This window comes from Ciconia boyciana, chromosome 1 (genome assembly GCF_034638445.1).
Source record: "Ciconia boyciana chromosome 1, ASM3463844v1, whole genome shotgun sequence".
Taxonomy (NCBI): domain Eukaryota; kingdom Metazoa; phylum Chordata; class Aves; order Ciconiiformes; family Ciconiidae; genus Ciconia; species Ciconia boyciana.
The window spans coordinates 55322570-55346463 of record NC_132934.1 but is presented as its reverse complement, the minus strand read 5'-3'; the positions used below and the strand labels follow the sequence as shown (position 1 = coordinate 55346463).

The 23894-nt window shown below is 46.9% G+C and overlaps 1 protein-coding gene across 1 annotated transcript in view; it reads left to right on the top strand.

Moving 5' to 3' along the window:
- GRIN2B (glutamate ionotropic receptor NMDA type subunit 2B) overlaps positions 1-23894 on the top strand; it is a 167879-nt gene that overhangs the window by 70106 nt on the left and 73879 nt on the right. Inside the window, exon 3 of the mRNA XM_072867443.1 lies at positions 21237-21351. Within this exon, the coding sequence (XP_072723544.1) occupies positions 21237-21351 (115 nt within the window). The remainder of the gene's footprint in view (positions 1-21236; positions 21352-23894) is intronic.

Genomic DNA, 23894 nt, shown 5'->3' with positions numbered 1-23894 from the left:
AAAGAGGATCTAAGTATTTTCTGTGATATGAAATTAATTCAGAAGAAAGCATTTAGAGAAATTCTTCTGTATCAGTATACATGACAACTTCAAATTTAAGGGGCCTTCCCAGGGGACCTTGGTTGACATCCTTGTCTGAACAGTCAGGCATTTAGGACTTGAGGTCCCTGTGCTTTAACTACTGGGTTTAACTAGTGGGCTCTCTGGAGGGGAAAGGAAGATCTTGGTGACTGACTTGAGGAAGGTAGTGGAGAGAGCAGAGAACATGTGCATCCAGAGGCCTGTGAATAATGATGTGGAAGAATGGACGTGAATTGTAAAAGGCTCTGTCTCCACAAGAGCATCACCTTCTCTTGGGGTCTTAAGTGTCCGAAGCCACTTTCCATCTCACACCTTGTAAAACTTGAGCCTAGTGTGTGAGCACTAGCTTTTAGAAATGATGGGCCAGCAGCTGAGCACCAACTCCTGGTGTGCCATATAGCACCATGTGGGCATAGAAAAATAGCCAGGACTGGAGTCCTGAGCGGGTCCATTGCCTGATTTTCACTCAAGCGAAAGATAGTGATGCAGATAGCAGCAACTATTCTATTTCTAACAAGTATCATGTTAAAGAGCTTGTTAATACCCTCCTGCCTCCTTCCCATCCCTTAGGCAACCAGCACGGGCAGCAAGTGTAAATAAGTAAAGATATGCAAAGGGCGAAATTTCATTCCAGCTCAGGGCATGTTCTGTGATGCAATGAATGAGCAGTTAGAGGGAAGGCTGGGATGCAAATCTGCAGTGCTCCTTCCCAGAGCTGGAGATAATTGTTAAAGGCAGACAGAGTCGGGGTGTGGAAGGAGCTGAGTGGGACTGTGTGAGTGGGAGAAGAAACATGCCTGACCGACTCTGGCAATGGGGGGGTGCCTATTCTGGCAGCAGGTGGGTGAGCATGTGGGCTGCAGTGAGAGCGTGGTGAATATGCATGACTGAATTATTAGTTTGTTATGCGTGCGGCTAAGTCAGGTGGGGGGAGGAAGGTGGCCAGTGGAGCAGATTTCTTCTGTCCTCCTGGTCATGGTGTGAAGAAAATACTGAGACCAGTATTTTGACTGGGCTGTGAATCTAGAAGGACTCCTAGTGAGCAATAGCTCAGCACTGAATTCACCTTTTCAGCTCTCTGGGACACTACAGCATCCTAATTCCCTCTGGGGCTTTGTGGACCAGTTTCCAGCTATTGTAAATTGCTACAGGGCAACAAATCCATTTACATCTGGGTAATAGAAAATACAAATTTTGTGCCATCTTCCTTGTCTGTCCATCTGTCTTACTTTGCCACCCTTGCTGCTTTGTCTTCGTTAGCTCTCCCTGGCTGTCACTTGAAGCTAAAATGGACTTTCTTGTTACCCCCATTGATTCTCTTTTTCAAATGTGGTTAGCAGTGATCCTGGGATTCTGCACCAGATACCACCATGCAAAGAGGCTGTGCTGTGCCCTGGGGGAGGGGAAAGCAGAGCAGGACTAATTTATGATGAGAAGCATCTGGAAACTGGGGTATAAACCAGGCAAAAGCAGTGGGGATAGCTCTGAGCATGCATGCTGGAGCCAAAGGACTGGCAGTGACCAGACCCAGAGCTGCACAGGGTGGAGGCTGGGGATTAGCAGCTGTCCTGACCTGGAGAGAGTTCTCCTTTTGGCCCTTGCCATGGGTGAGGTTGCTGTGCTGGAGCATGGGACCTAGAGGCTGTGCCGCCCTCAGTCTGTTGGATCATGGAGGTTGTTGTAGTGGGAGAGCCTCTAGCACCAAGAGAGTGGGAAAGCTGGAAGGTTAGAGGGGGAGTAATGAAGAGAGATAGATATGGGGAAGATGTGGGTGTTCTCACCCTGCATGTGCTTCCCACGGGGACTGTAGCTCCTCTCCAGTTTGCAGCAAGTGGCTGCGTGCTTGCTCAGGGGCTGGAGATGGCTGGCATCAGGAAAGCTGCCCCCAGCTCTGGAGCTGGAGGGTGTGATGATTTCTGGGCTAGGACCAGTCCTGCTCCGAGTTAAGCACTCCTTCCTGCAGACCTCTTCTCTTTAGTCTATGGTTTGGATATCTGCTCCTCTTGCCAACTGTGGGAGGCTGAGACTGATGGGGTGTGTGGTGCGTGTTTCTGGTGTGTGTGTGTGTGAAGAAAACACCCCATGCAATTGGGTTTCCAAGCACCAAGAGGCTCTAGGGCAGGAAAAGCAGCTGATATTAACCTTGCGCATTCTTTAGCTGTTGGTTTTCTTTTACTGAATGAATATCACATGTCCTCCCTTCGCACATCATCCCCCCGCCCCCCTGCTCTGGGCTTTACATCAGCCTGCTTAATAAGAAGTGCTCTGTTTTTAGTCCCAAGTGAGTGCTGAGCCCTTCGCTGCAAGGCTTACTGTTGCCTGAAGCTCTCATCTGAAATAGCAAGCTGGCTCTTCAGGCATGCTGCACACCCCTGAAGAGCCAGTCAGAGCTGGGGTACCCTGCATTGTGCATGGGGGCTCACAGCCCTCTCCCACCCCACTCCAGCTCCTTTTATTCAACATCTTCATCAATGACTGGGAGGTAGGAGTAAAAAGCAAACTCTCCAGGTTTGTGGTTTATAGTAAATTCCTTCAGGTAGTCAGGTGCCATACTGATGACCCTAGAAGAACCTCCCAAAAATTCATGGGTAAGCAGGCCCTGTTATTAAGGGGAACTGGCAAGGATGCACCTCTGCCAAGCCTAGCCCAGGACTGCCATGGGTGCAGTGGGAAAATGTCTCCCTGCCAAGTGGCACTGACCAGAGCATGCACCAAGAGATGCATCCTTGCTCTCACCTGTTTCCCTCCCACCCCATGATGATGCCTTTTGCAGGGTGCTTTCAAGGTGTTGTTTCTTTCACAAGTATTTCCCAGTCCTTCAGCCGCCTCCACCTTTATCTTTGAGAGTTTGCTTATATTTCTTCCATCTCAGTACTAATTTCTTGAGACTTCCTTGCTTGACCCTCCTATACCTTCTTCAATAGTCCAAGAACAAATAGTATTTCCTAGGGTTAAGATACAGCAAATGTAAAATGTGTGAAAGGGAAAAGGCTAAAAGGAGAAGACTTAAAAATACAATGTCTAATTAAAGTATGGAAATAGCTGCTTTAAGGGAATATTATGGCACATAGCTTAAAAAGATACCAGAATGCATTAGCCAGCTTTCTGAATAGGACTAGACCCAGCTATTACACAGGGCTTGATAGGAGCAATAAAGGCTCATGCATCAGTTCTGCAGAGACAGGAAGAGGTTCATTTGGGCAGTGATGGGAGGGAGTTGCAGATGCTCTCAGAGCTCTGTTCCAGGGTGGGAATCCTCTGTCACCATTGTCATAGATAATGATGAAACTGATGCACAGGGCAGGGCTGTGAGGTGGAGAACAGGCTCATCTTTAAGTGACTCAGCCTGGCCATATGCTCATCGCTCACGCTGGGACTCTCATCTCTCTTTGTTTTCTACTGTGTGTCCTGGTGCAAGGAAGGGAACTGCAGCTCCCTCTCCAATGTCATAATCGGCTTTCTTTCACCCTTATAGCTGTGCACCTGAGCCATTTCTGCCATGGGTCCCTCTACCTACACCTAGGGTAGCTCCTGACTGAAGTGGTGGGAGAGCAGATACTGTGGTCAGGGACCCCAATGGGCAGCTGGCACCCACTGAGGCTCTGTGGGAAGAAGGCTCCGAAAGCAACGAGGCTCCCTTCAGTAGCTAAAACGGGGCTACTTACCTCAACTGTCCATACGCATTGGCTCTGAAGTACTGGGCTGGGAAACTCAGAAAAACTAAACCTTGCTTGTGAGGTTTTTAATGTTTCTTACTACTGCTAAAACAGATCCAGAGGTTCCCCTTGCCGCAACACTCCGCCGCTCCATCCACCCATTTCTACAGTCATGTTTTTTGCCCTTCACTCTTTCCTTTCTTGGTCCAGCCTCCTTCCTACTCTTTACCCATCATACCTGACTGCAGGGTGATTTAGTGGTTTTGTTTAGTTTTTTATTGTGCTACTTGTTAGAGTAACTGGAAAGACCTATTGCTTCTGTTCACACTTGTTTGAAGGTGGGGCTAAAAAACTCTGTGTGTGTGTTGTGCAGGTGTGTAAGAATGGGTCACTGTAACATGAAACAATAGGTGACAAGTAAGTTAATTATCATAGTTCGAGGTTTGGTTATTTCATTGGAAAATGGATGCGAAAAAATGACCTAAGCTGGCCCTCCTTTGAGTGGAGGGCTGTACCAGGTCACCTCTAGAGGTCCCTTCTAATCTGAATTTCTCTATAACTCTAAAAATCTTGTTTGCTGCAGTGATATTTTTGTCCTGAAGTGTGTTTTTATTTGCTTGTCTCATAGTGCATGGCGTGGTGGGACTGGACAGTATCTGGAATCTTGTTGTCTAGGCACAGAAATCCAATCAAGTGTTTCTCCTTTCACAGCCTAAACAAATCTTACTTTGCAGGAGAGCACAAAATTACAATTTGAAGAGCTCATCTGTAGAAGTGTTTTGCCAATCAAGGGCTGCAATGCCAACTGGGGTCAAAGTCTTTATGTTTTCAGAGTGAGTGTTTGTTAAATGAGGGCTTGCAGCTGGAAGTGGAACTGCAAGGCTGAAACTGGACCCATACGTGAATTTTTCAGCATAGTTCCCTCTTTCCCTGTCAAAATGGTTCCCTTTGAGAATCTCTGTGTGCTGCACTAAGTCTTCTTAGTCTCTGAACTGCCCATCATAGCACCTCAGCTCCTTCCTAGAAACCCATGCTATTCTCGCATGGTTTTTCATATGTCAGAATAAAATGAATCGGAGAGGAGGGGGTCATGATAGCAACTTCAGTGTTCCTATTAATTTAATATTTTCCTTCCAAGACACTGTGATAGCCACAATAGTCTTGATTCTGGCTTTCTATACAGACGCTGAGAAGGATTTTCAGGGATATCAAACAGTGTTATTTTTTTAGACATTAAGAAAGCAGGGCCAAGAAACCCTATTTTGAATGACTGGCTACTTGATGTACCATGGCAATTGACCTTCTGGAGGCACTGCAGGCCTAACTAGCCTCTGATGTCCCTTCTCAGCTACCCCTATCAGAACTGCTCTGGAAGGACTGAGCCTGGGATTGACAGATGACATTTGCAACTTGAGAGACCAGGGATGCTCAGAACATTATTCCAGGGCCCACACCACCGAGCTGCGTCCCTGCACAACCTCCACCACGCAAAATTCCTCTTCTCCAGTCACCGGCTACTGGTCTTGATGGCAATGTCTATGTGTGGGATCCAGGAGCCATGAGGTCCCCATTCCAGCTCTCAGCCTTCCCCCTGCCCTGCCCGACAGACCCTGAAGAAACCTGTAGCATTACCACCCTGACTCAAGCTGTTTTCTAACACCACTATCACCCGTGGCCGTTTTGTAGCCAGCTGAGGCAGAGTATTTTGGAGTGGGTCAGCCTGCTGTCTTCTGCAGGAGCTATTGGAAGAGCTGACTGCAAACAGATTTTCACTGCCCCGATGTGGACTGATGTCAAACAGTGCCCAATGAGAGCTGACAAGCTGACAGACCCGATCCGTCAATGGAGGATGAGGAGGGGGGGAAGAGAACGTCTCTTGTGCGCGCCTTCAAGAGACAGAGAGCAATTTCACAGATGGGCCAGCAAAGCTCTTGTAAGTGATACAAATCCATATCTAATAGCCTATCCATTTCTGTGAAGGCAGATGCAGGCACAGGGGATACAGGGATAAGAAAAGTTCAGTGCCAGGCACAAAGTAGCCCATAGGAGTCCAGCTTCCAGGGGCAGGCTCCTGTTCGGTACTGTCTCTGATCAGTAAATAACTGGAGGTGGGCTGGCTGTGAGCCCCCGCTGAGCTCAGGAGTAGAAGGTCTCTGGAACCAGACTTTGGGCCACAAGAAATAGTTCTTTCTCCTTTTGACTTGTGCATCCTCTGTTGCAGAGTACTCCTGAAGAGTAATTGCGATGGTGAGGTCAGGAAGAAAATATTTGGGATTAGCTCCTTTTATTGGTGCATGGTTAGTTGCTGTATGAACAGTGAAGGGCTCTGAGCTGAGAACTGTCCTCTCAGGAGAGCAGTATCCTTTGGGTACTGCCCTCACCTTTGATGAAGTCGAAGATGCAGCTTTATTGGAGAAGGGAACTTGTGTCCTTTGGGTAGGGATCACAGTGTTGTCTCAACTAGTGGGTCAGAATTAGGGCAGAGAGGGAGCCCTCGCAGCTTTCTCCTGCCCATGAGGCATGGTACCTTGTCCAGGCTCCGAATCAGACCACACCTCACAGCTAGGTATGACCCAAACTTGAACTCATATGGGCCTACTGCATTACCCCTGTATCATCCCTCATATTGGCCTACAGAATGACACTCATCACCTTACTTCAAGCTGTTAAATGGGCCCAGCCTGAATAGAAACATCCCTTGTGAGCTAACCCATTTGCTCCCCACTGAACAGGCTTTCCAGGATCTTCTCAATATAGGTCTGGAAATCAGCACTGAGTTGGACTCGATTTTTTGGTTGCTGTCCAAGCTCAGTCCATGTGAAAAAACTAATTTTGTGCTGACTCTTTTCCACATTGACCAGTTTACTACTTAAGTCCATAACAGGTCATTATTACAATTTCCTTTTTCTTCCTCCAAAATCCAGACTGGTTTCAGGTCCCACCAACAGTCCAGGTAGGAGCCTGGGCCAATATGGACAATTTTCACCCTGATGCTGAGCTCATGAAGGCATCATTGTGGTAGCCTTGTATCAGACACCTAGGAAGTCAGCCAGCTGCTCTTCCCTCATCAGGAAAGTTGGGAAAAATTCTGCCACTGTCTGTGCTCGTTCCCTTTATCCCAGGTAACATGACTAGTGGTGAGAGTACCTTAGAAGTGGTCTGGTGGCCTGACTCCAATCTCAGTAAAAAGCAGAGCAGTGCAGATGAATCACTTGGTGGTCCCGCAGAGCTGTGGTTGGGCTCTGTGCACGGAGCACAGGGGTAAGGATTTTGCTTCTGCTGTAGCATTGTCAGTGCAGGCTGGCTGCTTTATTTCATCAGCACAGATGATTTAGAGAGATGAATGGTCAGAGTGCGGAGCACTTGGGGATCCCCTGCTCTGAAAGATATGTGGGAAAACCAAGCTGCTGTTGCATTAAAAGTTGAACTACTTCATTGGTGCTATACTATCAGTAGTAATCCAAACACATAGCTTAAAAGTATACAAACCAGGCCCTTTCTGTTTGGTCCATGTCCTTTCCTGTGACAAAGTGTAAACTGGCATCTCCTTGCTTTATAACTGTCTGATTTGCAATCTTTCTCTCCCTCTTCCCCCACCCTCACAGCAGCCTGTCCTCATACTACTAATTCATTGTGCAATCAGATGGGTGATAACAGATGCTTCAGGAGAAGGGAATCTTCCTCCACAATTTGCTTAGCCAGTTGTGTGGTTGGAGTAGGAGTCAATTCCTTCCTGCCGTCTGCAGCCGTCTGCAGCCTGAAACGACTCATCCATCCCTTACCATCCTAGGGGTACAACTATAAATACTAGCAAGGGTTCACAGAAGTTGCCAGTCCTTTTTAAGTTCTTTTTCCAAAATCTATCTTTGACTGCTTCTTATGGCAGCAAAAGGCTTCTGATGAAATACAGCGTGCAAAGGGGTGTGAATGGCTGATCGTTCATCTCACAAAACTGCCTGCCCTCTGAGTATTGCAGAAGAGGGTTAGAAGGCAGTATTAACTCATTTTCACAGTGTGCTTCATTTCCATTAGCAGAATCTCCTCTAATTTTTCACTTGGCCGCAACATGGTGGCATCTGTCATGTCTTAGAGATAGGTTGGGACATTTGCTGTATCGAGTGGGACAGACACAGTGAAAGGGATGTGGCCCTATGCAATCGTGGACCTGGCAACTTTGTCAGACACAGCCCTTCTTCTTGCCTCAGTAGCTAAGTTTGCAGGGAAGTAACATTTCCATCTCGATTTCACTGATTAGGAGTGACATCCTCTTTCTACAGCCATCTGGGGTGTGAAAACAAATACATCTGCATGGTCCAAATTGATCCAGAAAGGTGGAAAGCAAACCAACGGCTATCAGAAAAATTATCCCTCTCTGCCTCGCTCCTTCCCGGCCGCCTCGGTCGTTTCGTTTGCCGATCCGTATTTCCTCCCACTCTTCAGCTGGGCCAGATTTGGCTCTGTCTGGCAGAGGTGAGGGCACCAGGAGTGTCATGGCTGGTGGGGAAGGGGGAGAGGAGCAGGGCTGGCGTTTGTGGGGATGGGGTACCCTTGGGGCTGGCCAGGTGATGGCTCCCACCCCCCAGCCCCGCCCGGGCCCCCCTCCAAGCACATTTCTGGGATCCTGACTGACTTTGGCAGTTGGTTGCCGATGCAAGAGGGTTTCCATGGCAATGTACCAGTGCTGCTCGCTCCCTCCTCTGCTCTCTGCCTTCCTTTCCCTCCCTCTCCCTCTCCTCGCCCCCCTCCCCAGCCCTCCTGTTTCTCAAGCCTGTTGCCATGGAAAAGTCATAATCTACAAAGAATTTCAGATCCCCCCCACACCCGTTGGGGTTTTTTTTTGGTGTTAAAAGTTTGCTTTTCAGTTTAATGTGTGGGTAGGGGAGGCTCCATCTGCCTCTCCGAAACCTTGTCCCTGGGCAAGAGGGAAGTCTCTGTCTTGGACTCGTAGCTCCTCCTGGAGGGAGGGTGGTGGGAAGCTGCAGGGGGGAGCTGCAGCTGATGGGCACCCCAGCAGGGTTATGGCTTTGAGAAGTGCTTATGTGACACTGGAGGTTGCGACCGGTTTTTTGAAGGGACCGTGTCTTTTGAAGTCTGGAGTCTGAATCAATGACGTTTAAGCGCCCAAGACATGTTGGAGAAAAAGGAGGAGTGAGAGATTTCTGAAAGGTGCCTCCTCTGGAGGCTGCTTTTTCTGAAGTGATCATAGTGACTGCTGCCAACAGAAAAGGGTGCAGACAACTCATACGCTGCCACAATATGTGCACAGCAAGAGCTGTGGAAATGATACAGCCGAAGGTACTGAATGAGACCAGAACTAGAGCCCACATTATCCCACCTGCTCCTCATGCTCATTCCCAAGCTCTCAGGGTATGTCCACACTCTATCAGGACTTGTATGTGAAGTTTGTAGGTTATGTTTGTTAGCTTAAGCACCAATTAAATGTGAAATCAGTTAAGTTTCTGCTCAAATTAAATGAACTCACCTGGATATCTCTGAAAAGCACTGGGGTACTCTGATAGCTTTGCTGCTCTGGGTAGCAGAGCTGGTTGAACTGGAGGGAGCTGTAGTATGGTAATAGATGTGGGAATTGACCCTCTGCTGCACTCTCCATGGAAATGTTCTGGTCTCACTCCCAGCACGCTTGCTGTTTCCATCTGTGCTGTGTTCAGGCTTCCCGCAGTGGGCACTGTGACCTGGGATCCTCAGATTCATGTTGGAAAACCTTATTCACAGTATTTCTAGGTCCAAGGAGTCCTGGAAGTCTCCTGAGCAAAGAAATATTCTTGGGAGATTTCCCACTCTGACTGTTCAGGAGGGAGAAAGGAAAGGATTCAGATAATATATCCCAAATTTGGACTTTGTACTTATTTCAGACCTCCTGAGAGTCTTTTATTGGACGCAATGTTAGCATCATGCCGGAGGCTTCTTTAAACTGACCTTTTCCCGGAGAAGAAGCAGAGGAGTAATTCAAGATCAAATGCAGCTCTAGAGTAAAATGGCACATTTACTTCACTGGAGATGCAGCAACACGGGCTGAAGTTGACTCTTTCTCTCTCTTTTCTTGTTCAGGAAACACTGAGGATGCACGTTTTCCTTCTTTTTTATATAGACAACTACATTCAGTCGGCCTGCTGCAGACACCTAACCTACGCATTGTGGTTACCTCTCCCCATTGTCTGTGTGTACCAAGCATCTGAGTCATTTGCTGCTTGCCTGACCTCAGATGCCGTAATAGTCTCAGAGTCTAAATTGAGCATGTGGAGTAGGTGATGGAGTATAACCTGGAGTCTTTTCAGGCTGTTGGAAAAATTATCAGTTTACAATACCATAAAGTCACAGTGCTGGGTCATTGTGGCTCCTCTTCTTTTGCATGAATTCCTGGAAGGTGATGGATTTTCAGCTGCCACAGACTGTGGTCTGTCCCACAGAAAGCAAAAAGCCTGATCTGTCAGCAATGCTCTACCTCTTTCCTTGTCGTTATGCCTTTACTCTGTTCTAGACGAACATAATTTCTTTGGTCCCATGCCCTGGGTTGTTTGTATCCTTCCATCTTCAACCTCTTTTCCGAAACTGCTGAGGAAGAAGCCTGAGTAGTTGCAGTGCCATGTTGGGCACCTGTCAGATGGACCCCATCTGTATGTTTCACAGAGGCTCCTGAACATCCAGCAGCAGAGAAAAAATCTTCAGTCACTACCAGTCCAGGCTAGGAGTTGAACTGTTGACGAGAAAGCAAATATTGCTGTTCTTTTTGCACCTCTCAGGTCCCAGGGGTGGATCCCAAAAGGTTTTCCAGAGCACTGTGTGAGAATGTAGGAGTGCACTGACCATATCAGCAGACACAGTCGCCCTCCTTGTGCTTAGCAAGACCTCGTGTAGCCCCAGACTTCACTCTCTCTTTTACCAAAAGGAAGAGCGAGAGGGCATGTAACTTTATTTAACAGAGCCTGGACTACAAACTACATCACAAAACACTCTACAAAGTTAATAATACAAGGCACAAGTCGGATGTGATATAAATGATGTAAATGTGTGAACTCTGAGTAGGACTTTGGCAGTGTTCCCAGCCGTGTTCAAAATGTACCCATGATATTTCTATCTCCCATATTGGGAACCCACTAGAGACAGGCAGAAAAGACTTAGGTTGAGTTTATTATCCATATTTATCATTCATTTCAGAATAGCATCTTCCTCCCACACTGATCCATCCTCACGGCACTACATATGCACCCAGCTCAAAGCAGGAGGCTTCACACTCTGACTTTTGGGGCAAGAGTTGAGAATGGTGAGATATGCTTGAAGCATTCGGTGTATGCTGGGAAACCCAAAATAGATGGTGCAAGGGAACATGGACCCTGTAGCTATGCAGGTAGAGGTAATGAAAGGGGTTTGCAAGCTGTCAAGTCATGGGATTTTCGGGCAGAAAGGAGGCATGTCTGAGTGTAGAAACTCAGGTGAAAGACTGGAAGGAGATTCTTGGTGTTTACCTCCCTTTTATATTTTCCCAGTGTTTGAAATAGGGATGTTGTCAGTGGAAGAAGAGCACAGAGGGGTTATGGCTGTGACTGGGGTGGGGGCTGAGGATTTGCAGAGTAATTTTTGAGTTGGGACCTGGGGTCCAGGGAGCACCTGGATGGGGACATCTTGGCTTTCAGAGCCTTGTTGGCCCACAGTGGGAGCACAGAAAGTGCCAGTGGTCGTGCGGTTGAGCTGGCAGCAATGAAGGCAGCGGCGCTCCAGGAATGGCTACATTGGAAGTGCTGATGAAGGTGATGGCTGGCAGCAGAGAGCCAACGGGAAGGATGGCAGAGATGGCAGTTTGGGTGGAGAAGCAGCGGCACAGGGAAGGGTGCTGGTGGTAAGGAGGGTACTGATTGCAGCAAGTGTTACAGTGGTGTTTGGAGTGCTAACTGCAAGTGAAGACAGGGTTGGCTAATTACAGACATGATTGTGAAGAGGAAGAGGAGGCAGGCTCAAGGAGGAGTGGTGAGCTCTGCGATTATGGCACTTTGCAATGAAGAAGCTGCTGCTCAGTGCAGGGCTACAAGGGGTTCAGCTCTGGTATTAACTGAAGCTGTGTTCTCCACATGTGCCATCTCATGGCTTGCTTGCTTCTCTTTCTATCTCACTCTTCACTTTCTTTGCTACTGCAGCATTTTCCCCGTTTGCATGTAGTGTGGAGAGAAATGCGTTAACAGTTTTGTGTAGAAAAAAAAAAAAAGAAAAAGAAATCATAAATTAGACACTACCCCACTGGTGATGCACCCTGTGCCCCTTGTCAGACAAATGCTAGCTGGGAGGTCTTCTTGGGAAGAATGAGGTTTTCCTAATTCTGTGAGGAAAAAAAAATCACAAGAAAGTTTAAAGGGGAGGGGGAACAAAAAAAAAAAAAAGAGAACCCTAATTGTTCTGAGACCTTTCTCAGCCCAAGGAAGGGTTAATGCTTTAAATGCAATGTAATTTCAGCGGCACTAAAGAACACGTTTCCATGGAAACATCAACCCACGGAGAGAGAGAAAGAGGGAGAAGGGAGAGGGAGCAGCAGCGAGAGAGATCCGCTCCTCTGGCAAAGGAGGAGCAGCCTCCAGACCCCCACACAGTTACCAATGGGAGTGATTGTTTGTTTGTTTTAATCGATCCCCCCATGGAGATGCGATAGGGGAGGGAAGAAAGTGATAGGATGCCATCTTGGCCGAACCACTACAAACCCAGGAAAATCCAGTCACACTTTTTGGACCAAGTCTCCTTGCAGGCAATGGCTCTGCTCCTGCGAGCACTGTGAATTCGCTGCCTTTGCAAATGCGTGAATGCTTTCAAATAACCCCAAAATCACTTGTGGTTTCTTGGTGCGTTAAAAAAGTTAAGTTAGTATGCTGTTTCAGAGAATGTAACAAAGGGATTTCTTTCAATCTCTCCAGCTAGTTTAGCCTTGTCTGGCTTCTGGCAGCAGTGAGAGGGACCTTTCTGGCAGATTTCGGTGGTTTTCTGCAAGGAAGAAAGTCCTGAAAGCTCTAGAGGAAAATTGGTGTGCTCACCTGCTTGCTGGCCTTGAGTCCTAGGACAGAAACTGGAATGAGCTCTGGCTAAATACTGAGATGTCCTGATGGTTGACTCCCAGCACACCAGCCACCTTCAGAAGACCAAAGGGGCTGTTGACATGCACGTCTACTCGGCCAGTTGATTTAAGCTGTGGTCCACAGCCATGTAGGTCCATGGGAGATTTCTAAAGGATGTGCAAAAATGATCAAGAAAAGTCAGGCTGATGGCAGAGGGATTAAATTCACTGTATGGGGACAGTAGTTCAACTGGAATATTTTTTAAGGCTCTGCAAATTGACAGAGCTTGAAAAACATCATCCTGGGTGAAAAATCACTGTGAAAAGCCTCATTTGACTTCTGTTCTGTGACTGCTTGTCCTATCAATGTTTGTATGACTGTGCCCTAAGACAGATAAACAGATTTGAAGGACATCGCTTACCCTTTCAGTATTTGCCTGTTCCTAGTGGTATGGCTTCCATCAGTGACCTGTTAGGTGGATGCCAAGACATAAATATGACCCATTGTCAGCTGCTCTGACAAATGTAATTTTCTGTGCTTTTACTGCCCCATGTAAGCAGATTTTTAGTCCTTTCAAATGGGAGAAATACCTTGAAGACTAGTTTTACTTTGGAGAAAAGTGATATGTTATCTGTTCCTAATGAATAAGGAAGGATGGAAAGACGTAGAAATAAAAAATAATTCTTCAAAGTAATTGGCAGGAATTTATTAACTCAGTAAATCTTTGCAGCTTGATCCAATTTTGGACTGGATATTTAGTTTTTATTTTATCCAGTCACTGTAACAATTTTGACCTTAAAGCTATTTTTCTATTAGCTATTTTCTATTACTTAAAGGTTTGGTGAGTCAATTCAGAAGTATATTTGTTTTTATCAAAGCTTTCTGGATAAAAAAACTTTCTGAGAATAGACTGATTTCCTATGAAATTTATAGATATTTCCAGCTTTAACCAGAGAATGCTCTTAAAACACTCTTCCTTGTTTCTGCTTTGTCTCCAGTGAGGCCAGAAGGTGTAGAGGTATATTCTCAAGCTAGTTAGGACTGTGTCAATTTCCCAGCAAAAAATATAATTTTGGAATAAAAGTTGTAAATCAAATATTTTTGGGTTTAAAATTGAATATTTTGACATGGAAATCCTATTTGCTCTCTCTTGTGATTAGGAGCATAGGAATTTTTTATTCCTGTTTCTCCTTCATGAAACTTGGACACACTAAATCTCCAGTGATATCCCTTCCCCCGTTGAGGTGATGCTGTTCCTTGTGTAGGACTCTTTCAGGGTGGCACATTACAGATGTATTTCAACTGGGGCTCTTGTCCATAAAAGAAAGGGCAGAAGGTGTCACGCAACAGACCAGACTGTATGGGAACATGACCATGCCAGAAGCTTCATTTTCTGTCCAATGTCATTACAGTTTTCAGATCTTATGGTTCCCTTTCTTTCTGACAAAATGCTGACCTCCTCATGAGAAAATGTTGTTGCCAAGTTCTTATCCCCCTTTCCCATTTAAAAAGTGGTTTTGATAGGTAATTTTTCCTGGCCCTGGCATTTGTGAAAATAGGTCAGTCAGGATGTGTGTGAGAAAATATTGGCTTTGGTTGGGTTTTCAAGATATTGCTGTGACCGGCATAGCAGACAGGGCAAAATGAAGATTTATCCTGCCCTTTTTTCCGTAAACAGGTCACCTCATCCTAATTTATACCTACATTTCCTACAAGTTACCTAGCTCTCACAGTCTGGCCTTGGTACTGTTTGTGGCACCCTGGCAAAGGGAGTGTAAAATGCCACTAGACCTGAATGGCAGCACCTCTTTTTACCCCTTTATGTCAAAAACAATGACTGCATAGGGCCAAAAGCAAACGGGAGATCAGGTCTTAGATGGTATTAGGTACACGGAAGAAGAAGTTATTGTGGAAACTCTGAAGCTTACTGAGCAGCCTTTCACCTAGGTGTCATTACTGTCATTTCTGCCTCAGGCTGGAGCTGACCCCATGTTTCCCATCGGGGGGTAATTTGGTGACCCTGCACAAGGAGTCCCCCTCTCTGTCCACTTCCTGATGGACATCTGTCTGTGCTGCAAAACTCTCTGCTGCGGTGCTTGAGTTTCCTTTTACGTTTTCAGGAGGGAGGCTGGGGACTGCACAGGCTGTGGAAAGTGAGCTTCGCTTCTCGTTCTCAGAAATGGTCCCGTCTCATTAGGATCAAGCAATCCGTGTAGGAAAGAGGCCCTGCCATTGCTCTGGCTCCCTACGTACTCTAAGGATAGATATATCCTCAGTCCCCAGGAACTGTCAGCTCAGAGTCTTTCTGAAATGACAAATTCATGGTAGATAAATAGAAGAAATGGGAAATAAAGTGAAAGTACCATTTTTTTATGATTAAGAGAGGGTGTGATGGAAAAGATTCATCCTTCCACTGTATATAGGAGCTGTCATTTGGAAGTCTCAGTACACATGTACATTGTTTTCAAAACAAATTTGCTGAATATGATGGAGAAACAGCAAGGACAGATCAGTAGAAATTTCTCTTCCACCAGAAATGGGTATTTCACAGGTCAGGATCAAACACCAAGAAAATTCATCTTCCTAGAGGTGAGGGGCCAGAATCTCAGCAGATCAAGCACTATCACTCCATAGATGTCAGCTGAATATCACTGATTTATTACAGCCCAGTATCTGCCCTCTTGTCTTTTAAAAAGGTGTGGACAGCAGGGAGAAACCAAATTAATGTCGTATACCTCTGTTATCTTGTAGCCTGAGGGATATTTCCTAATCTAGATGCTCTCCTAACCTCTTTGCTTAATGAAAACAACTTGAGCTCTGGGCATTTCTCTAAGCCTGTGGGTCAGGTTGGTTCCCAGTAGTATAAAATGGCTGTAGCCTGGACAGATTTTCTGGTACAGGATGCCTGCATAGTTTGGAATTTGTTGGTCTCTTTTCTTTCTTGCAGTGCATCTCCCCAGATTCAGTAGTAACACTGACAGTGAGAAAGGAGCAAATGAAGAAGAGTGAGATACTGTTCCTTTAAGATTTAATCTTTCTAGTCAATGGTTGCTTCTATTTGTTTCCTATCTTGCTTTGTTTTTGTTCTTCATGATAGCAGAAAGAACAGAGTCCATGCCCCTTGTTATGTAAAATCAGCTGCACCCATGCCCTTTGCCTGGAATCCTTTCGCTGTAAATTGTACCTGACACCGGACAGATGTTACACAGACACAGCCAGATGTGCCCGCCTTTCACAACCCCACAAGCCACCGGCACTGCAGCAGTGGGAGGCGGCGCAGGCGGCTGGGGCAGTGCAGGGCAGTGAGTGATGGGAGAGCCTCTGAAAGGCTCAGCCAGGGTCAGTACCAGCCATGGGGAACTTTGATTGAAGGCCCAGGCAGAGCCCGTTCTCACCTTTTTGGGGGTGAGCAATTGGGTTTGATATCCCATGGAGACTCTCTTATCTCGAGAGACCTCATGCACTCGCAGCTGAGTCTAGATGGCTGTTGTGCATGTATTTGCTGTCCTCTGAGGCAGAGGCAGCCATGGAAATGTCGAGCAATGGTATGGAGAAAAAAATATCTGTATTATTTTAAGCTTCCCATGGGTTTGGAGAATGGAGGTTTGAATCAGAAGTTAAAGGGATCAGTTGCAGTTTTCTTGTTTAAAAAAAACCCCTATACTATTTCAGTCTCTCAGACGAGAGCAGAAGCTATTAACAGCATAGTTAACGCTGGTTAAACTTGCCAATCACTTGCCACTTGAAGGTCAGAATTCCCATCTGTAGATAAATACACTGGTCCTAAACTCAGTTTTCCCTGTCCTTTGAGCCCACCCACCTTTCTGTCTGTCCATCCTCGTCCAGGAGCAGGCGTGCGGGGCGGGCAGGACCTGCTGCAGGGCGGGACTGATGCACTCTGCCAAGGCTGTTTGCATCGGCCCAGGCTGGGCAGGTCTTGCTGGGGCTGGGTGACGGAATATGGTTTGGAGCTGTGGGCACTTGTGATGAGATGCAGTAAATGCGCCTGTCCATGCTCTTTCCTGGGTATGAAGTGGGTCTGGGTAAGCAGCTATGCCTGTCCCTGGTACCTTGGCTGGTGGGTTTTTAATGCTGTCTCTAGGGGAAAGAAAAAGAATCTGCTATTTCACCATGCAGATTCTGCGGGTTAAAGGCCTTGCACTGCCTTCACCTCACTGCTGTGACACTGCTGAACTGGCCTCAATATTTTACGCTATGGTGAGTTTCCAAAGAGTCTGATGGTAGTCTGCATCCCCATCACCTTAGCGTGCATCGAACTCCACCTACCTTTTACCTTGGAAATCCTCTCCAGCTGAGATATCCTATAGCCTTTCCTTCCCCACCCTCTACCTACACCCTGCTTTTCCCTTGTGTGCTGGAATGCTGAGATGACTCCCTGATGCTGATGGTGGAGAGGCTGTTTTATTTATATGGCCTGTCTTATTCAGGGAAGCGGTCGATGTTAGGATAATCATGACATTTCAGACAGGCCGCTTGCCTCGTTGGAGTGTAACAAGCACTGACAGGGTGCAGGGGAGTGAGTGTGTGTGTGTGTGTACACGTGAGGCAGGGAGTGCGATGGACTGAACCGGGGCATTGTCCAAATTTGCCTACCCAGTCAGCAGCTTCAGAAGGAGCTGATTCCCAGCAAGGCACTGGAGGCAGAAGTAGGAGTGGTTAGTGCTGATTTCAAATGCATCTCCTTCAGAGCTGTCTCTGGGGCAGAGAAAAAATTGGTTAACACCCTCCCTGTCTCCCCCAAAGTTGCCTCTGCCTGCCGCATTTGCCTCTCCAGGCTTTCCCCATCACTAGCTGAAACCATTTAAAATGTCATCATCTCTCCGCTGGTCCTAATTTGGCCATCTGATGTGGTTTTAATGCTCTATTTCCTATGCCAACCAGCCTTGGAAACACTCTCCCTTAGCTTGCAGGGCTGTCAGCCTCACATCTAGGGCGGGTGATGTTACCTAATGGTCAGACCATGGGATGGGGAGTCGGGTCCCTCTGAGCCTGACTCGCTTTGTGCCCAAGGACACATCACTTCCTTCTTTGTTCCTGCCTGCTCGTCCGTACCACAGGGCTCACAATGTCAGCTTGTTTCCGCAGTGTTGTGTGTGTTTTGCTCCCATCCAGATGAGTTTGGGCATTGCGGCTGCTGCATCTGCACTGGGCTGGGGAAGGGCTTGACCCTTCTGTGCTTGCACCAAGCAGCTCCAGAAATGCCCATATAAGCAAAATTCTTTGCTGAAAGGTGTTTCTAGCAAATTAAATTAAATTGCCTGTGTCTGCCCCACCACGCCCCCTTTCTCTTTCTCTCTCCATCTTGGAGTCCAATTCATCCAGGGAATCATGGATTAAGCCCTTTACAGGCAGAGTTTAATCTTGGGTTACCTCACCTGCATGCACAGACTGCTGCCCTCACGTTGTGCCCCTGTTGCAGCTGGTGGCTCAGTGCAGATGTGCCAGGGAGTCTCCCAGCCCCCTGGTTGCCTGTTTGGGGACTGGAGTGTGTGTAGGCTGTAGGGAGGAAACAAATCCCCCTGGCCAGAGCAGGCAGCAGTAGTGCTGGTGTACCAGGGCAGCGCTGCTGCCAAAGGGGATGACTCTCACTGCGGTAGTGATGGAGGGCAGAGCCACTCGAGTGTGGCTGCCTTGCAGCATGCTGCTGACTTGGCCTGCCAGGGAGTCCTTCAAGCCCTGACGCTTTGTTATGCAGGTGTCCCCTTGCCCAGCACACCTGAGCAAGCCCCACAGCGCCCGGGGTGCTGCTCTCACCTTGCATCCCCGTGTAGGCGATGGGATCCAGCAAGCCGCAGGAGTGCAGGGAAAGCTGGGGGGGAGCTGCTGCTTCTGCACTCCTGCAAACTTTGGTAAACATGTTGCTAATGGATTTGAGAGAAAACCCTCTGAAGAGTTATTGTGACAAATTTGGAGACTAATTTCAGTCATTAAGGTGCGAAGCGAGGGATTTTAGTGCCGCTTTAAGTGTTAATCTCAAGGCAGCTCCAAGGATTGGAGTCGCTGATGATCCCTCCTTGATTATTATTAGTGGTTCTAATCTTTCTGGTGGAAAAAGAACAGAAATGACACCCTCTTGTGTCATATCTGTTGCTGATTTCTGTGAACTCTTCTTGTCAGGCTGTGCAAGGGAGATTCCCACAGTGGCATCGTTCTCAGGTGGGAGGGGAAAGAAGGCTGAGAACTGTGTAATATTGCTGTTTGTTTAATTAGATATTGGCACTGCTTTCTAACTCCTGACATATAAAGCTGCAACTCCCATCAGGCTAACGGCATCCTCATCCTCTTGGAGCCTTGCTTTGTCTTTACTCTGGTGGCCAGTGCAGAGAAGTCATGAAATGGGTGTAGCTGTAATCTTGGTCCACTGGAAGGCCTTCCCACCTCCAGAACCTTACACAGGTCTAGTAGGCTGCGCATACCCGGTGATGGTCTGTGCCTGGCGTTCCTCAGTACTCAGAGCAATGCAAACGGCTGGGAAAGAAATGCCAGAAAAAGAACATGTGTGTTCCTGACATGGGATCTTTTAAACCATTGCAAACAATTGTGTGGCTATGATTTTCCATGCGGCTGATGTTTTGGGGTTCTCTCAGTGTTTGGGTGCTGAATGGGTCTGGCTTTTGGAAAATAACCAATAGGCTGCCTTTGAAAATCATCCTGTTGCAAATGTTTCATGCTGGGCTCCCTTATGGCTGTGTTTCCTATGCTGTGCACGTTCCCTGAAGGTCACAACATGGAGCAAATATGGAATTTCCTTTAGAAGTAAACATAATTGCTGATTGCACTTAGTAATGGGGAATTAGTGGTTGAGTTTAGTTGATTAATAGAGTTAGGACAAAAAATTTTGTGAAAAGGAAGAAGCTAAAATCATTATGTGCTTTTTCATTTGTTTGAAGAAGTTTCCCTGTTACTAATGCTTTCATTAAATTAGCAGGGAGTTCTCTGTGTGCAGATAGTGGGAAAGTGTGAACCCACTGAAAGAACAGATTTTTTTTTTTTTCCTTGAAATTGGTTCAAATCGAGTTCAGAAAGGACAAACTGAAGCTGAATATCAGGCAATGTTTCCTGGTGTCATGGTGTAATAGAGCAGAAGAACCTCTCACATCTGTAATGGAAATGTCTCTTGTGTAATTTATAGGAGAACTGGGCAAAGCACGGGAGGACAGAGTCCTGGGGCTAGCCCTGCAGGCAGCTTGGTCACCTCTGCCTCTCATGGTGATGTGATGCTACCGGTGCCAGAGCAGGTGTATAAAGGCAAAATCGACTTTATGCAACAGGATTGTGAATTGAAGTGAAATATATGAACAGGGGAAACTGTCAGAGTGCCACGGAGATGTCATATAAGCCACTGAACTGTAAAATGCGTATTTGCCTCCTCCTCGTCCCCACAGTGTCATTCTGGATGGCATGACAGTTAAGAAAACAATAGACTTGATTCTCATTTACAGCAACACCACTTTAACATGTTTTCATGATGCAGCAAGGCCTTAAAATGAGTGTAGCTGTAATCTTGGTCCACTTAAAGGTCTTCCCCACTGCCAGAGCTGAGTGAAGAGGCCTTAGGATAAATAAGATTGAAGCCCGGACTGTTTAATAGTCCATTTGTACAGCTGACATGAGATGCCCCAAAGGGGGGTGCCTTGCGCAGAAGTGACGGGGCCTTTCCAGACAAAGACAATCATTAGTGTTGGCTGCAGGGATTTGCAGGGCTGATCACCCTTTAGTTTGATCTTGCTGAGTATAAAGCATGACTCTGTCCCTAGGAAAAAGGACTTTCAGTGGACTATCTCAACATCCACTGTCCCTATTCCTAAGCTGCTTCAGAGGATTGCTTTGGGCCCCACGGGGCGTGCTGGCTCTGATAGGGGTGGATCTTCTCACAGGTGTGCTGCTCCTTCCTCTGCTCTCTGCAGCTTCCCTTATCGTTGCCTCGATGTTTGGGCTAGCGGGAGGCTGTCTCCACTGCTTCACCTGTAGGCCATCTCTGTCCTCAAATGACATGTGAAAGTCGCTTTGGAAAGTGAGCAAAGTGTGGGCTGTGGAGTGTGTTCACACAGATAATTGCTATGGATCTCTCTGCCCTTTGGGGTAAGGGGAAATCAAGGACCATGGGCACACATGTGTGCATGTGACTCTTAGTTGTACTTTCAGGAATTCATTGAGAGCCAATGTGGGACATTGCTTCCCTAGCCCAGTCACAAAATGTGGGCAATTGCCTTGCCTTGCCTGATTGTCCCAGTTCCTGGAGTAATTGTCCTGCTTCTTCCACTGCTTTCCTCTTAGATTTTCCTTTGCTGTTCCCAGCTTCATAAAACTGTTTGCACTGTGCTCCTACTGTCCTGGTGTAAGCTACAGGGCAGGGGGCAGGCTCTCGTTTCGGGTTTGGTTCCCAAGCTTTAACATTCTCCTCACTCTTTTCTCTCCCCTGCAGGTACCTGATCAATGTCACCTTTGAAGGCAGGAATTTGTCGTTCAGTGAGGACGGATACCAGATGCATCCCAAGCTGGTGATCATCCTTCTGACCAAGGAGAGGAAATGGGAGAGGGTAGGACATGTTTGGTAATTCTCAAACTGTGTCAGGGAGGAAGAGGATGGAGGAAGGCTCCAGGCGAATAATTCCCCCCACCTTTCTGTACTTCTTATCAAGGGCTGGCAATCTCCTCCTTGCATCCTGGACTACTGGTATCTCCAATACCCAGACTGCTGTCTTCTCCATGTAGGATGCCATTACATTCTTCCATTAGTGTGCATAAAAAATTCATCAGCTTCCCTTCTGTAACCTCTGAACATAAGTATTCCTGCCTTTCACAGAAGAGACCTCCTCTGTGCCATGGGTTTCAATGGAAGAGACAGAAAATATTTCTCTGCATGGCTTGGAGGCAGTGAAGTTCTGTATGCTAAATGACTGTGATTGAGCTCCAGCCACACTTAGTAATATATGCCAGTGTTAACTGTGCTTGATATATCTGGCCACTGTCATTTGCAATGGGATGGTGCATTAAGTAGGATGTGTATGTGAGATCATATTGAGTTGTTCAAAGACCCAAATTTGCATATTTCTGAATAATTTGCATGTAACCCAAAGCACTGTTTTAGAAATGGTGTGGATTTCTGTGTTAGTGCAAAGCTTTGGTTCATTTCACCTCCCACATAAATGTCAGTGGTCCAGGCTCAGAACAAGCACTCCCAAAGGGTTTGAATTGAAGTAGAGGGGGTAGTTTGAGGCTAAGAAAATAAGATATAAAAAAGTGATGGGGGTGACAAGTCAGAGCGAAAGCAAGGAGAATTCATCAGAGCTCAACAGATATGAAGCGGAGCTCAATCTGGATGTGATCAGGTGTATGGCTTAGAAAAATGCCCTTTTGCCCCACCAGGCAAAGAAAGCCTTCTCTCCTTGGCTGCTTGTTCCCTACATGGACTCACCAGGAAGAAATTCATGGCAAAACGAGAATGAAATAGGGGGCTGTCAGGAGAAGTGCATTTAGAAGAGGGCTGGAGGAACAACTTTTGAAGGAGGCAGAAGAGCCATCGCCTGGCAGGCACTAAGGTCTCTCAGTAGTTACAGGAGTTTGGGAGGAGGGTGAAAGGCCCCAGCTTGTGCCTGGTTTCCAGGAAGACTGGTCTACCTCGTGGTCTTGGCACTGGGAGAGTCAGCAGAGGTCTCAGTGGGACAGGAGCATGAGGATATGTATGGCATGAGTGGACAACCCTTGGATGTGTTTGGAGGCAGGCTGGCTGCTCAGGGGGTGGGCAGGGAAGGCTCGGGCTGCAGAGACCGCACATCAAGCTCTGCCCATCACACAGCTTTGCTAAAGTCCACCAGGCAAAGTCCAGGAGGATTTGTTCCTAGCTGGCACCAAATTTGTTCTCACAGAGGAAAACTCAATCGTCAGAGCAGGAAAACGAGGCCGTAGTAGCATGAATCCTGCTAGGGATTATTAGCAGGGCTAGCTGTGGGGAATCTGTTGCTGGAATGCTTTGCAGGCTCTGGGGAGGCACAGCTAAACGCAGTGCTTCTCACACGCATTACCCTGTTACACCCTCAGTGAGGGCTCGGGGGCTTCCATTAGCGGTAAGAGGGGTTGCTCAGTCTCTGAGAGCACATCCGTGGTCTCTCAGATGAGCCAGACAATTAGTGGAAGGGATGCTGGTGAGCTGGAGAGTTGGGGTTAGACCTGGGACCTGCCTGAGCCTTGCTGTCTGTGGGGACTACTTGGCATCCTTTAAACCAGAACAGTTCTTTGTTTCGTAGGAGCTGGGGCTGGATTGAAATGAGACTATGATGAACTATGGTATTAGTGGTATGAAAAGTTCATAGTGCTTCCTGAACACAAATGTTTTGCCTTGTAGTGGGTGTCTCACTCATCGGGAAGATCAGATTATTATAATCAAACTCTGAGCTGTTTGAATTTTACACTGGCAGATTCTTCCTGGAAAATGCAGAAGTCAACTCCAACATGCTCTGATCACAGACAAATACTGTTCATACCTGGAACCTCATACCCTGTTTCTTAATTTTCTCCATTTAGCAGAAATGCAAACATTAAAATAAAAGGGTGAAACAGAGCTCTTTGTGGCAAAGATCATAATTTTGTTCCGTGTTTGCAGGGAGTCAGGCAAAGCAGAGTGCTGGCCCTTAACAGCAGCTCCCAGGCAATGCCACAATACAAGCCATAAATTATTCATATATTATTAGCACACAATCCCAATACCTTTGTAAGTGCATTGCTTTGCAGTGTAAAATCATCCAAACTCTCACTAATTTTTGCTAAATTAGCAAGGTGCTTTGTCCTGGCAACTTCTAGGCAATATATAGAAGAAACTGCGCAAAGTGCAGGAGAGTTTCCAAGTCAAACACTCTGGCAGTAGGAGATGAAAGATGAAAGGCTGCATGGGAAGCACTGATTCAGTCCACTTGTGTGCGTTCACAAGTCTTTAATTACATCGCTGCACACTTTTATCCATAATCAAATGCTGTGCCTGGAAGGAACATCAAGAGGTCATTTAGTCCTTCCCTGTGCCCAAGGGAGGGATCAACTAGACTGAAATTATTCCTGACAGATGTTTGTCTCACCTGTTCTGAGAGTC